Source organism: Triturus cristatus, chromosome 12 (genome assembly GCF_964204655.1).
Source record: "Triturus cristatus chromosome 12, aTriCri1.1, whole genome shotgun sequence".
In the NCBI taxonomy this organism is placed as follows: domain Eukaryota; kingdom Metazoa; phylum Chordata; class Amphibia; order Caudata; family Salamandridae; genus Triturus; species Triturus cristatus.
In genome coordinates this window covers 835,729,501-835,745,474 of record NC_140595.1, presented here as the reverse complement: position 1 = coordinate 835,745,474, position 15,974 = coordinate 835,729,501, and the positions used below count along the sequence as shown (strand labels likewise).

Here is a 15,974-nt window from a genome sequence, read left to right as displayed (position 1 = left end):
TGTCTTTTATATCTCTTACCAGTGCACTCTTGCCTCCAGATTTTGACGATAAGTACAACAAGCCCTTCAGTGATGCATAAGTTGTCATCACAAATGAAGTTTTCTGCAACTGGAAACGCAGGCCCACTGTATTTTTGTATTTGGCTCTCCAGCTTGGCAGGCAATGCAGTCTTGATTATTGGTGAAACTAGTACATTTTCAAATCCTCCTACAGAATACACAAGTCTAATCTGCAGTATGGAACTGGCGGAATGCATGATGACATCCTGATCAGTATCTACTTGAATATATAGACTTAAATTGTCACTTGCTTAATGACTTCAGCATTAGACCGTCCTCTTTTGACAGAAAAGCCTTCTCCATCATACCGGTTAGGACAGCAATCAGGAACTGGGTAAGTTTGGAGAGCTCAGAACGAGCCTTGCTTGCAATGACTGAAAGGTCTAATGTATTAAAGTGGCCTAGACATGTCTTCTTTGATTCCATGCTAAAAGATCTTCTGTTGATAAGCAAGTTGTCTGGATATAGAAATAATTGGTGGCCTTCCCTGGAATACTGAGGACATGGGCAATGCATTTGGCAAACATTTCTGATGCAGACTTGAGAGGAAAGGGCAACACCTTGAACTGATAATGGCACCTAGCTACTTTGAATCAGTGGTATTTGCAGTGTTTGAGGTCTATGGGAATGTGGAAAAAAGTATTCTGTAGACACAGCAATGACATGCTTTCACCCCTCCTGGAGCAGGTGTAACACATGCAACAACAGTTCTATCTTGAACCATTATTTCCTTAGGTATTTGTTAGGGTACCGGAGATCTAGTAGCATGAGACACCATTCTTTCTATTTCTTCTACACCAGGAAGAGCATGGAATTAAAGCTTGCATTTTGCTGACATTTGGAGGCAGGATCCGGTGCTCCTTTAATGATGATGGAGACTGTCTTTGCTTTCAGGTCTTGAAAGTGCTGGAGCAATGTTTTCTACAGTTGGACCAGCAGTGGTCTATTGACTCACTTAAGTGTATGACTGAAGCGAGCAAGATGCACTAAACTCATGTCCAAATGTATTGCCACTGCTAGTAAAAGGCAGAAATTCCCCTTCAATCAGGCCTGGATGGGAGCATGATGGATGTGGTGTTGTTGGGACCTGCAGGTGGTTAATGTCTGTGTGACGCATACTGTTTGGATTGTCTGACACCCCTCTTGCAGGGGTGTCAGATAATCTTAACAGTATATTACTTGGGGTATGAAGAAGGTACAGAGAATTGAGGTGGTGGAAGGTCATGAGTCTGCTGATAATTGACTTCTGCTGCTTTTGAAAACGCTGCGGTTGCAAACTTCACAAGTAGGAGGATCATTGTTTGCCAATCTAAAAAGACAACCTTATTGATATACAGCAGGACACCAAGAGAACAGGCTGTACATATACTGGATTTAACAGGTAGCAGCATTTTGTGCGCGCGCAGGCCAGAAAGGCATTTAGCATCTAAAGCAGAGGTCTTCAATCTGTGGGGCGCGACCCCCACGGGAGTCATGGGAAGGGGGTCGCACATTTCCGGGCCTCACTTCTGCCTGGACTCAGGAAAAGAAAGGTTCCCAGACGGTTCAATATGAAATGAAAATACTAACAGTTGCAATGCCATTCAGGGAGTGTTCTCTTGTGATGTGAAACCGGAGCTGATCAGACAGCTAAACAAGGTTTCCTTCCAGGATGCCTGCTTGTCTAAAAAGAATGGAAATATGCGCTATGAGTTAATCTGAAACCGTAAAGGGCGCACTTCTAATTGTAAATATATTTACAGAGCGATTACTATCCCGGAGGAGGTGTTGAAGGCCAGTAGGAGCAAGAAAAACAAGCATTTACAATGAAATAGGTTTCGCAATTACGCAAGTTTCAGCTATTGGCATTGTAAATAACAATGCCTTTTATTTATGTTTTGTTTTTTAAAACTTAAATAAAAGGCATTGTCATTTACAATCCAATAGCTTAAACTCGCTTAAAGCGAGACCTATTGCATTGCAAATCTATTGTAAATCATTGTGGCCAGTTTACTCTCAAGCACATTGCTGTCAAGGAATTTTCCTAGAGTATATTACTTACCAACTGTAGCAGTTCTTCGAGTTTGAAATACCACATAACTAAAGTAAATAAAAGTACTCCCAGTATTTCTGAAATCTGGGTGGGCGGCCAGAGCTTTGGGTGTTTTGAAGTCTGCTGTCTAGGCTTAGGAAATAGATGCATGGTGTCTTGCATGTCCTCCAGTGCGTCACCCATCTGCTCTGCTCAACGTGGAGCATAGCGTCGTGTCAGACGTCACACATGGTGCAGAGCACTACTATATGTGTCAGTAGCAGGGATGCCTGGCAGTGAAGTTGTGCTCAGAGCTAGTGCAACACTAAGGCCAGGGCAACTGGAATTATGTGATTATGCAGCTGCAGCGATTTTCATATAATTATACTTTTGCCAAATAATCCATCTGCATAACATGCAGATTTTAACATAAAATAGTTTCGAGCTCATACGGTTCATAAGTTATTAAAAACAAAGCAACAGGTGTTGCTGCGCAGTTAAAGATCCTTTGTAAAGGTTGACTGGTCATAATTCTGCAACTTATGGCTGTGTTTGGGTGTTAAAGTGATACTAATGAGTTGCAACTAATGCCCAGACAATGTTAAGTTTACAAATGTAAAAATAACGAAGTGATACTCTCCCAAAACGTGCTGCATAATTTGCCTTTGCTTTCCACATGATTTATACAACCCTGCTGCATAATTTGGGCCTATCCTGCTGCATAATTCCAGTGGCCCTGACTAAGGCCATTGAAAATAGCTGCCTTACGGCCTGCATAAATGAATGACCCCAAAAGGGGGCCATATAACAATAGTGTCCTCAAAAGCCCTTGTTAGGGAAAAATGAGCTTTCAAACGGGAAAATGTAATTTTGCGTAGGGCTCTGCAGATCTGTGCAGTGAGGCTGTTTGTGCTGCTCTCGGTAAGGCAGCATTTATAGTCTGTATAAGACATAAATACGAGGCCTGTTGCCTAAAATATGAGGCAGATTAAGGGACCATGCGCTACTGCTACAACACTGAATCAGTGAACACTTTTTTTTACAAAACAAGCAAACCAAAATACTGGTTTATAAATACCTGCAACCCCAGTGAGCGACGCACAGTGCACAGGCACAGGCACAGATGAACATCGTATGCACACTGTAAACGTAGGTCTCTCCGAGCTGCCTACAAATGTACAACCTCCTACACATTAAAACCCAAAGCCCAAGTGACTTAAACCACAAAACTGCACTGCTGATGGTTTTAATGGGACGTCTGAAACCACAAGGGCACAGCGTGTCCTGCTGGAAACCTGCCGGGAGGGAAGCAGAGGTTCAAATACCCAAGTCACTATTCTCCACTGCACCAACCAAGATTTAATTTTGTGGCTTTCTAGATACATAATAATATGGTTGGCTCTGACAGCGGGAATTGCGAAGCGCAATATTGCCAGGGGGTGGGGGGTACCTGTACCTCAGCAGGTGGAGTGGAAACGTGATTTTCATTGGTGTCAACGGGCCTAGGAGACTGTGTATAAAAGTAGGGGATGTGCCAAAAAATGGGAAAGAGTGTGGGCGCCCTGGAGAAGATACAGAGGGCTGGGTGTGGGTGAATAGACGTTTGTTGGATGTGTAAATTTCTTCTCGACTCTCTCATGAACATACTGCTACGGATCTTCTGTGAACACTCCATGATGCACTAATGGAAATGCTCATTGTAAAGTATGGTCTCTTGAGCTTTGTTCATAAAAAGAGTTAAAAATAAAAAAATAATAAGAAACAAATAATGTACTATATTGCATTGCCCACTATTTTTAAATTTATTTTTAATTTAAGCTGACCCTTAATTTATATGTAGCTACCTGATGGTGAAGGACCTGAAAAACGTACAGAATATTTTGTTTTTAGCCAAACCTTTGACAAACCCAAGTGCTCACACTCTCAACGCCCTCCAGCTGCCCCCAAACATGACTGAAATCAACAACAGCAGCAAACTAATATAACCAGTGTAAGGAAGTGGGTTTCTGTTGCAGTAACCCCACCACTTTTTGCCTGATAACTGATTAACTTTTCCTTGGTGTGCCCTGGGCTCCTGCCAATCAGGTGCCCAGGGCCTGTGTTCCTTCCCTAAAAACTGCCTAACAGCCAACACCCAATTGGCATCTCTGGTCACATTGTCAGCCCCTGGTAAATGGTACCCTAGGTACCCAGGGCCTTGTGACCAGAGAAGGCCCCTAAGGGCAGCAGCACGTATTGTGCCACCCTTAGAGGCCCTGTACCATGACACACACACACTGCCTTTGCAGGCTGGGTGTCTTGGTGCAGAACAAAACAAAGAGTCGACATGGCACACATCCCTGTGTGCCAAGCCCACAACACACACTGCCCTGGCATACCTCAGTCACCCCTCTAGCTGGGTGCCCTATGCCAGTGGTGTGGGCACAGGCGCATGAGCCCTGTGCCCCTACAGTACATTCCTGGGCCCTGTAAGTGCAATGCTGCCATTAAGAGTATATGGTGCTGGGAGGTCGTCAACACGAACTCCACAGCACCATGATGGCTACACTGAAGACTGAGAAGTTTGTTATCAAACTTCTCAGCACAGTAAACCCACACTGATGCCAGTGTGGGATTTACTGTAAGATGCACGACAGAGGGCAACTTAGAGTTGCCCCCTGAACCTAACCTACAATCCACGTCTTGTCTGAGGGGCTGTCTAGGTTGCTGGACCCTGGGTAGAGAGCCATCCGCTCTCCTGGGCCTGCAACAATGCACATCTTGGGCGAGGTGCTAGGTCTCCTCCCCCAGGATGGGCAGGGGAAGCTTCAAAGGCATGCCGCCTTTGTGAGCTTCTCCAGGCAACTTGCTGTACTCAGCAACTGGCCCCTACCGGTTCTGACCCCCACTCTGGCGGGAAGACTGGCCGGAAACCCCAAGGAAGGAAAAGGGGTGTGCCAGCCTCTGCCAACCCCACCCCTCAGGTGGGGGAGGCGAGGTGAAGCACATCTCTGGGCTCTCGCCATCTTGAAGATGGGAAGCCCTGCCCAATCAAGACTAGGCTACTGCCCCCCTCCCACAGGAGAGTGGTAGGATAGGGGGTGTAACCTGTAACACCCCTAAATTCAGTATTTAGGGGCACCCTGAACCTTCCTTCTGCAGATCCAGATTCCGAAACAGTAAATAAGATCAAGAGACAAGACCTGCCGTGCAGCTGCTCACAAGAGGAAGACACCGACTGCTTTGGCCCCAGCCCTACCGGCCTGTCGACCCTCGAACCTGCTCCTGCTAAACCCCGGCATCTCCAGTGGCCAGCAACCTCACAAACCCCGGAGGACCTGGCTACCTTTGACTCTAAGCAACTGGGACTCCTAGGAGCAGTGGTACCGCTCAAAGCAAGTAACTGACCCCTGGCATCAGCCCGGAACCGCGAACCCTGCACACTCTGCACCCTGAGTCCATGCCCAGAACCTTAACTCTGCCAGTCGAGTACTTACCCAAAAGCCGATAACTCTCTTTTCTTCCATAGGGTAACATTGACTGGTTTCACTTGGAAATTCTTCTAAGTGTGGAGTTTCTAAACTTTAAAATATTCATCTAAAATCAACGAGTCACGAAAACGAAAATACTCACCTGCTATCAGGAGAGATCCCAGTGCTGGATATTGGTGCCCAGCACTGACCCTGGAAAGTAATTACATCCATACTTACCGCTAACCAAATTTTCTTCCATAGGAAACCATAGACTGTTTTTCTGTGAAATTTCTTTTCTGTCGATTTTTGCAAACTACAAATATTCTTTAAAAATCGCACCAACTGTGAAAACGTAATTACTTACCTGTTTTAGAAAGATGTCCCAGTGCTTAACCTAGGAGCCCAGCACTGGATTACAAAAGTAACGAATTTCCTTCCATAGGATAACATTGCCTGGTTTTTGCTGAAAAAGTTTCCAAGTGTTGATTTTGAGAACTTACAAATATTCGGTAAAAATTGCCTGTATAACCAAAACACATTCTTTCAACTGTTTACAGGTGGTGCCCCAGTGCTGGATCCAGGATCCAACACTGAGTTAGAAAAAGTAACAATAACCCCACTTACCTGCTAAGTGAAATTCCTCCCATAGGATAACATTGGTGATTCTATGAGAAAAAGTTTTGAAGTGTCAACTTTTAAAATACTAAAATATTGCTTAAAAATCACTACTGTAATCAAAACGCTTTTACTCAACTGTTTACAGGAAATGTCCCGGGACTGAATCCAGGATCCAGTCCTGTGGCTAGAAAAGTAATCCTTAAAGTAACTAATTGCATTTAATTATAAATTCCCATTGAGCTCAACGTATTATTGTGTTTGAAATTGTGTTGCCTATTGCAACAACTGTGTCTATTGCATTCAACATTTCCATTGTCACACACCATGGCTTACATTTGTCTAGTGGTGTCCACGTTTTTAATCTAGCTTCGGCACGGTTGTGTCAAGAGAATCTTCCTTGCCGTCCCGTGACTAGTTTTAATACACCTTCACTGCACTATCAATTGGTCAACACTGCACCCCTCACTCATACGTAGCTCGTCATATGTGGATTTAGTCTATCCTTTAGTACACAATCAAAACATCCCTGAGCTCCTCCCTCTCATAGAGGGGGTCGTAGCCCCCAGAGAAACTAGGATTTTTCTCTGGGAGGAGAATCCCATATGATGAAGCATGTCACCCAGGGTGAGTGAGGGATTACGTCCTTAAAAGGGATTGCCCTTTCATTACTTGAAGTGGGCTTTTTTGTTTGTCATCTTCACACCACCTTTTCGTTTTTCTTATTCGGCGATTTTAGACCTCAGGGTTTTTTGTGTTATAGATACTTTAATTGGGGATCTAACCCTGTGTGGTCTTAAAACTTGTTCCCTCTGACCCTCCGGTCTCTGAACCGTCTTTGTATATGTATTGCATTCAACAGCCTGCTGCATATTGAAAGTATTTAACTAAAGCATCTCATTCTGAGAAAGTATTTTGATACCTACTTGTGGTTCTAAAATAAAACAACAATATATTTTTATATACAAAACAATTGGCCTAGAGTTCAGTTCTTGAGCGTGTGAGGCCATTTGCTGACTGAGTGTGTACAACAAATGCTTCACACTGTCCTCTGATACGGCCTTACTGCTCGACCAAGCTAACCCTTCAGAGAGTAAGGTTCTATCTAACTTTAGCCTCTGCCAAACCTCTGGGGACTGTGGACTCTGTACACACTGTACCTATTGGGGAACAATATACACAGAGCCACTTTCCTACAACCAGTCAGTTTTTGCTAAAATAGTAGTGTTTGTTTTCATAATGTTAAGAATAAATCTTAAAAAAAAAAACTGTGTGAAAGAAGCTTAAGGGACCACTTCCTCCCCCTGGAATTAAAGAAAGCATCCTACCTGGACCCTACAGTTCATCATTAATAACTGTAAATGGTATGTTTCAATGACAATGAATGATGTTCAGCAACCTCCAGTTCCATGCAGCTGTAAAAGCCAAGCCACCAGCATCCCATGAAATATATTATGGTTCTCCTCGGATGCCTTGCACTAAAGTTGCAGCCCATGCATTACAGCCATTATACCCAGGGGCACTGGGATTATGCGATTGTGTAACCACAGCGATTTCCACATAATTATAGATTTGCCACATAGTCAATCATCTGCCACATAAGCTGCTGATACTAACAAAAAAAATGTGTTTATAGCTCAACCGGTTCACTAGTTACTAAAAATCAGCGACGTGTTGCTGCGCACTAAGGGCCCTTGGCAAAGCGGGACTGGTCACCGTTTTGTTGCTTACTGCTATATTTGGGTGTTAAACTGGTATTTGTAAGGTGCAATCGTAGATTGACCGTCTCTCAGGGGAAAAACAAGCACACTGATCACTTTAGTTCAGAAAGGTGTTATCATCCACATACGTTTTGACAAAATAGGTTTTATTTGTGAAGTACCACCATTGTGAATTTTTGGGTAATTCTTTTTGAACTGTGTAATAAGCCTCTGATACCAATCAACAGTCACCCACAAACTTTTGGTTTAATAAACACTGTTTAATATTGTTTCCCCACCATAAAAATGATTTGCTGAGGGAATTGGGGACGTTTATAGTTGTCGAGGATGAGGAGTACCAGGTTCCAGAAATATTTGTCAGGAGGGGGTCCTTACGCCTACCAAATTTTGACAGAGGGGTCTCGGCATCAAAATTTTTGAAGATCTCTGATCTAAAGGCACATCTAACATGCGGTGAAGGACTATGGGAAGAAAGGACTTGCAGAACTGCTAACCCTGACATATCAGAACAGGTGCCCCAGTCATTTGTCAGAAACCTTTGGAGGTCACATCCACCAATCCATCAATCACAACTGCTTAGGCCTTTTATGCCTTGTCATGGAATGGCTTTTCCTTCTTAACTCCCTGCAATAAACAAACCTTCTGACATTCAAATGGATTGCAGCAGAAAATATAAAGAGAGGTAAAATAAGGTGACATTGTAAACCGTTACTGGGGCGATAGTGCCATTAAACCTTCTGTGTGATCAAGGCTAAATACAGTGGAGTATGTTGACCGTGCTTCATACACAGGAGTGGCAGGCTGCATGACAGGGAAGTTGGGGTTCACATCGGATATAGATTACGGATGTGTTGAGATTCAAAGACAGGAGGCAATCACTGCGGTGATATACGCCTGCTTCTGAGTGACTCGAGACAGCTTTGGAAGAAACCTACACCAGCATTAAACACGAGGCGCCCTGCAGCAATTACCTTTGAGGGTCTTTTTGGTTACTACGTAAATACAAGTTACTGATCATTAACATGAAGCCCTGATGAGAGTCCCAGTACCAGTGGACTGGGCCTTGAAACGCGTCGGTACTTTTACAACACGGAGGAATTGGAATAAGTTTGTTGTAGTATGTGAGGGAATTGGATTGAATAGTATGCCCCACACACACACCTTAAGCATCTCCCCGTTTGGCCCAAAAAGCAAGATAGCGACAAGATAGCTCTAGTATTCTATGTTATGATGCAAACGTTAGAGGTTATTGTATATAAATGTTTTTGTATACAAATATTGCATATGTTGTCTATTGTGAATTGTCACAAGCATTTTTCATGGTTTGTATGTCAATTTGAAAAATAAGTGTCTCTCTACTTCTCATGTAACTAAATTATTTGTGGTAAATATAACAAGAATATTTGAGAAAAAAAGAATGGTCTAATAAAAAATCCATTCAAACAGATAAGACAATGGTCTGTTTGTTGCTCTAAAGTAATAGGAGCGCAAGGCATCACGGAGGCAGGTCCCCATCATTTTGTGTCTTCAATTTAGCACGGCCCTACCTGGCCCCGGTCCTTTGGGCCTATCCCCTCCAGTTTTTTGCATATTCACAAAAAAGACATAAAATAGCTCCTTGAACACATTAAAATCAAAACCGGGGACTAGAAACAAATCCATCAAGCTTTCACATGCTTGGGTCCCTAAAGGCTTTCCCCCTTTGAATGATGAAAGGCAATGAAACTGCTGTACCCCAAAATCAGCTCTGGATCTGAACTGCAAGAAGGAGCAAATAACCATTAGGGCCATAGATGTGGTGGCATGCAGCTTACAAAGGTTCTGCATCCCCTCAGAAGTGTGAAGTAAGAAATTGTTGAAGCAGAATTAGGTCAAACACCTTTTTCTGCACTTTATGGTGGTAGAGGCTCCAGGACTTTGGGGACAGCCAACGTTTCATGATGATGGTTGGGTCCTTGGAACTTGCAAGGCGCATGGCTCAAGGGTATCTGAAGGAATTACACTGTGAACATAATTCTGCCACTATTTTACAAAAACTACCACAGTCCAAGTTTTCAGTTCCAACATACAAGAGTATAAAGTGAGAATAGAAGGGATCTGTATAAAACCTAAGTCATATTGCTATAACAACTGAGACAAAATGAGTTCATCAGATTATACCTGTATCCGGGCTGCTGGAAAGTGGCGAAGGGATTCGAGCGCCCTCTGCAGTGCCCCTGAGCAGCTGCTGCCAATCTCTCTCATCAAGGTCAGCTTCCAGCACAAGGTCTTTTCTTCGGAGAGGACACTCTTGCTCCCTCTGACTCTGTTCATCTCGTTGCATTCCCTCCAGGCAGGAAGCAAGCCTCACATGCCCACGTGAACGAGCCACTGTAAGCGGGAGACGACCCAAGGAGTCTGGGATACTTAGTGCCTTACGATTCCACCTGTACAGCAGAACAGCTGCATCAATGTGTCCCAATGCACAGGCCCACATCTGCAACAAAAACAAGGTAGGGGAAAATTAATTACATAGCTGTAACTCCAGCATTGGCATCTTTCATAGATTCACATGCTAGAATCATTCCGCATCATCTGGTTAGGAACCCTCAGTACTTTGAAAATGGCAATAAACAGTGTTAATATGGCGATCAGCCCCCAAACCATGTTTGTTTATTAGCAAACACACCTCATTTGAAATAACTCAAACTTTAGTCAATAAGGTGAAAGTGCTGGGCTCTCTACTCCCCTTACTGGCCACTGCAGTTCAGATTTCATAGCACAAGTGTGAAGTATAGTAAGAGTATTTCATGAGCCTCTGACCAGGGAGGTTTGCATATGAAGCTATGAAAGATACCAAAGCTGGAGAACTGGAGTTACAAGCAAGTAACTCATTTCTTGTCCAGGTTTGGATCAATGATAGATTCACATGCTTGATTCAGAATAGCAAGCAGTCAATGAAACTTCACAATATGCTGGCAATAAGCTCACCTTTAAAAAAGCAGGCCATGTGGAGCTGCTTGGCCAGTGGTAGAATCAGCTGCTGCATTCTAGTTCAAGCATTAGTGCTTGATGAATGTGTGCCTCCTCTTCAACCTAGCTGCTGAGCATATACCCAGAAGCGGTCCTCCAGGGTAGAATGTAACGGTAGTCAACATGTTTAGAGCGGAATACGCTTTCTTCCTTTCACCAAGGAGGCACTTGTTCTCTTACGGAAAAACATAATACAGGATAGAGCGGAAAATACTCTGCTTAGATAGAGTGCAGCCCCAGCATGATATCGAAAGGGTATCCAAAGATCATTTAACAATGATTCTGTCCATGTACAACTTTAATAACGTGCAAACACTCAGCAATGTAATGTCCTCTTAGCTGACACTGAAAGGTTCAGGAAGAAAGAACGAAGAATACCTGACTCGTTCAAAGTCAGAGGGCACCTTGGGCATGAACTTTGGATTGGTTTATAAAGTTCCTAGTCTTTTGTGAAATGCAGATATGGTTCTGGAAGTCCCTCACTCTCTTTGCGATGTCAGAGCCATAACTTCTGTCTTCCATGAGGGTTGCTTGCTATCCACATTGTATAAGGGCTGAAAGAGGCAACAGCATCTGCTGACTGTACACTGTGTTCAGCTCCCATGGCACAGGAGGGCGTAAAACAGGCGTGAACACCCTAAAAAGGCTTTTAATAAAATATCTGGTAATATTTGAGCGAGAAGGATAGAGCATTATTAGATCTTCTGAATCTTGATATATATGCTAGGTTGACTCCAACTGAGGAGTACTGCTTCCGGCCTACCTTAGCTAACTGAAAAGTATGCAGGATGTGGTGTAGCTGTATACAAAATGGAATTTAGACCTCTATCCTTGCACCATTGTAGATTTTGGTTGTAGCAGGTGCGTGTGTTTGTGTTAGTATTGCTCGGCAGTCTGTTGAGATATCCAAGTGCCTCAATTCAAGGTAGGCAGGTATGCAGATCTCAAACTCAGTAGCTTCAAGTCATGATGCCGTGCAGGCCCATTGTTCCAGAAGAGGAGAGTTGAATGAAGCATCAATGGAATAGGCAGAGGTTGGGCCAATCAGACTAGGTTTGAGGCCATGCTGGGTCTATTCGATTCAGTTAACATGACTCCAATTTAGCCTTCCTAGGTTCCCCTGGGAATTAGTGAAAAAGGCAGAAAGGCGCAAGCAAAGATGTACGACCAAGTCATTGACAAGGCATTGTCCTTGGAGCCCGGTTACCAGTACTTACTTGCACCGGACAGGCAATTATTGTTTTGAAGTTGTGGCAAACAGGTCTAGCGTGGGCTAACCCACTTCTTGAAGATTTGCCAGAGTTGTTGATGGTAAAGTTCCCGCTTGAGGCAACCCAAGGGAGTGAATGAGCCAGTCTGTCTATTAATTTTAAATCCCTGGTAGATGATTCACAGAGATATCTACTTTTTTCACTATCAAGCACCCTCTTAGTAGATGTGCCTCCTCTGACAGAGAGCAGGACCTACTTGTCTGGGGATGTAATTCATGGCAGTTGTGTCATCAATTTGACTTAGAATAGTGTTTGTCAAAATCAGTAGAAACGAAAAGTTACTTACCTTCATAACACTCTTTCTATAGGATACTACTAACTAGACACAGATTTCTCACCTTAGAATATCCCCAGACACCAGACTGGCTCTTTAGAGTTTTGCACCAGAGCTCCGGCACACTGGTAGGTGGCATTGTGCAGCTCTGCACCAGCTTGATGCGGAGCGGAAATGACGAAGCAGAGCTACATTTAAGAGCCAACACTGTGTGCTGACGTCAGTTTCTTGTCTTTTCCCTTATCACACCCTCAGATCCAGAGCATAAACAATTGTTGGTGAGAGAGTGCGGAGTACTCACCTGGGACCTTTTTAGATGTTAAAAGAGACCACTCAATAAAACAGGGAGGTGGAAGGGAAGTAAGGAATATGGGGTTAGAGTCTTCACCAGTGTTATCAAGGTACATAACTTGTTCTTCTCTAGTTGCAGGTTCCTTCTCTTAAAATAGACACCTAAGCAGTACTTCCTCCAAGGTGGAAGGTTGTGTAGTGGGCTCAGACCAAAAATGTCTTGCAGATTTCAGTGGGCAAAATGTCCTTCCTGTCGGTTCTGGTTTTCAAGTCAGTAGTGCTTCATGAAGGTATGCACCAACTCTACCAACGCAGCCTGGCAGGTACAAGGACAGGCACCCATCTTACCAATAAATTGGTAGCTGACTAGGCCCTAGTGGAATGGGCCCTCATACCTTCTGAGTGTTGCTTCTTAGCCAGCCATGGCAATGCAGAGAGATATGTAAAGAAGCAGGTGATAACGCACTTGTATACCGGGTGCACAGCTAGAATGATTTTTGTAACTATAACTTGATATGCATAAAGTTAAGTGAAATTGTCATTATTCAAACAAACCGAAAGGAAACCGAAACAACTACTCATCACTTTGAATTGTACTCATTTACTTCATGAGCTTTCAAACATTCCAATTAAGAAAACATCCTGAATAGAAAACTTGAATAGGACTGAACATGAAAAAATCAAGTGAAACAAATCAATTGTAACACAATGCTTAAAAACATCAGCAATGAACTTTTGTTATTGAGAGAACGGCGATTGTGGTAGATGATGCCCAATGCATTTCGGGATTTTCACGAAATCCCTTCTTCAGGGGCCTGTATTTCATGGGATGAAAAAGAAAAACATATACACGAATTGACTGTTTGTAATAAAGAGACTCAATTTTCTTACAATATTCATCGATACATCGTACAAGACCAGAGTGGTGTTAACACGCCTGTACTGATCCTTAACCAAGCACGTATCGTGTTCACTGTTGAAAACAGAAGCAAACGAACTGAATAAAGATCTATAAACCATGCATGTGTCGTGTGTACTGTTAAAAATCAGAGACATGCCAAACAGAATACGTGATTCAAACAATAGTCACCAACCTGAAAGGAAAACTGTGAACCACTCCTTATTAGTGACAGGTAATGTGCTATGAAAACTCAGAAAAAAGAGGAATAAAACAAATTGAATGATCAGCAAACGAACCTTGCGGAATATCACCGAAGTGAGATAATTGATGGATCAATGTAAAATTTGTGTGCCTCTCAATGGAAAAACGTGCAAACCGTAATTCACTTGAAGATGTACGGCTGCTTCTGTGCCTATACTGAGACCAAAAAAGATAGAAAAAGCTTGAACTCACTAATCCGACCCAAATGTGGTATAACAAAACTGTGTAAAACTCAAAAAAACTTGCAGTTCTTTTACCCCAAAGACTAGTCGCTGAAACACTGTGCAGAGTCCCTAAGACGGTACGTGACTCTGTTGAAAATGTAGAACACCATGAGTAAACTCGCTGAAAGTCAGCAATTCCGCCTAAAACAAAAGAAAAAACAACCGAAAACCCAAATCACTAACTACACTGACGATATCTGACTTGAGTCGTGAACTATGAGATAAGATAAGAATACCCCTTACTTTGGTACTGGATTTGTCTGGCCCAATTCGTTGAACGTGACAGGAAGCGAAGCGGCTGAAAACCGCTGCATCTTAAAGACCTAATTGCTGCCGCGCATAACGTGAACACGCCCGTATTGCGTCATAACAATAAACAGAGGAATGCAGCCACAGCTTTCTCCTTCAATGTCCGACTGATCAAAGAACCAGACTGCACCAAAATGGAGCCAAACTGACCAGATTCCTTAAAAATACTCTTATACTAGCTGGGTTCGATCCTGCAGTCAGGCTAATTTTTGGTTATAAAATGCATCAACAATCTCAAATGATTGTTGTTAATCAACCTATGTGCGTGTAATGTATGTAAACGTGGATGCACAAGCTTTGACTGAGACAGTTAGACGTGAGGGGAAACAAAGTGGCTGAAAGTTCCTGCAATCAAGGAAATATTTGCTACCATTTATGACGTGAACACGTGTGTACGCATGATTACAATAATAGGAAGACTGTAACGTATACATTCTCCCCATTAAAAGATCTCCAGCAGGGAATCAGTTACCCTTTATTTGAGATTGTTGATGCATTTTATAACCAACAATTAGCCTGACTGCAGGATCGGACCCAGCTAGTAGAGTATTTTTAAGGAATCGGGTCAGTTTGGCTCCATTTTGGTGCAGTCTGGTTCTTTGATCAGTCGGACATTGAAGGAGAAAGCTGTGGCTGCAGTCCTCTGTTTATTGTTATGACGCCCTACGGGCGTGTTCACCTTATACGCGGCAGCAATTAGGTCTTTAAGATGCAGCGGTTTTCAGCCGCTTCGCTTCCTGTCACGTTCAACGAATTGGGCCAGACAAATCCAGTACCAAAGTAAGGGGTATTCTTATCTTATCTCATAGTTCACGACTCAAGTCAGATATCGTCAGTGTAGTTAGTGATTTGGGTTTTTGGTTGTTTTTTCTTTTGTTTCAGGCGGAATTGCTGACTTTCAGCGAGTTTACTCATGGTGGTCTACATTTTCAACAGAGTCACGTACCGTCTTAGGGACTCTGCACAGTGTTTCAGCGACTAGTCTTTGGGGTAAAAGAACTGCAAGTTTTTTTGAGTTTTACACAGTTTTGTTATATCACATTTGGGTCGGATTAGTGAGTTCAAGTTTTTTCTATCTTTTTTGGTCTCAGTATAGGCACAGAAGCAGCCGTACATCTTCAAGTGAATTACGGTTTGCACGTTTTTCCATTGAGAGGCACACAAATTTTACATTGATCCATCAATTATCTCACATCGGTGATATTCCGTAAGGTTCGTTTGCTGATCATTCAATTTGTTTTATTCCTCTTTTTTCTGAGTTTTCATAGCACATTACCTGTCACTAATAAGGAGTGGTTCACAGGGGTTCACGGTTTTCCTTTCAGGTTGGTGACTATTGTTTGAATCACGTATTCTGTTTGGCATGTCTCTGATTTTTAACAGTACACACGACACATGCATGGTTTATAGATCTTTATTCAGTTCGTTTGCTTCTGCTTTCAACAGTGAACACGATACGTGCTTGGTTAAGGATCAGTACAGGCGTGTTAACACCACTCTGGTCTTGTACGATGTATCGATGAATAATGTAAGAAAATTGAGTCTCTTTATTACAAACAGTCAATTGGTGTA

General features: G+C 43.0%; 1 protein-coding gene across 4 annotated transcripts in view; it reads right to left on the bottom strand.

Moving 5' to 3' along the window:
• The window catches only part of CAMTA2 (calmodulin binding transcription activator 2), a 1,245,102-nt gene that overhangs the window by 335,727 nt on the left and 893,401 nt on the right, over positions 1–15,974 (bottom strand). For all 4 annotated transcript variants that reach the window (XM_085638475.1, XM_085638477.1, XM_085638474.1 and 1 more), the window contains exon 15: positions 10,020–10,335. In XM_085638475.1, coding sequence (XP_085494601.1) covers positions 10,020–10,335 — 316 coding nt within the window. The remainder of the gene's footprint in view (positions 1–10,019; positions 10,336–15,974) is intronic.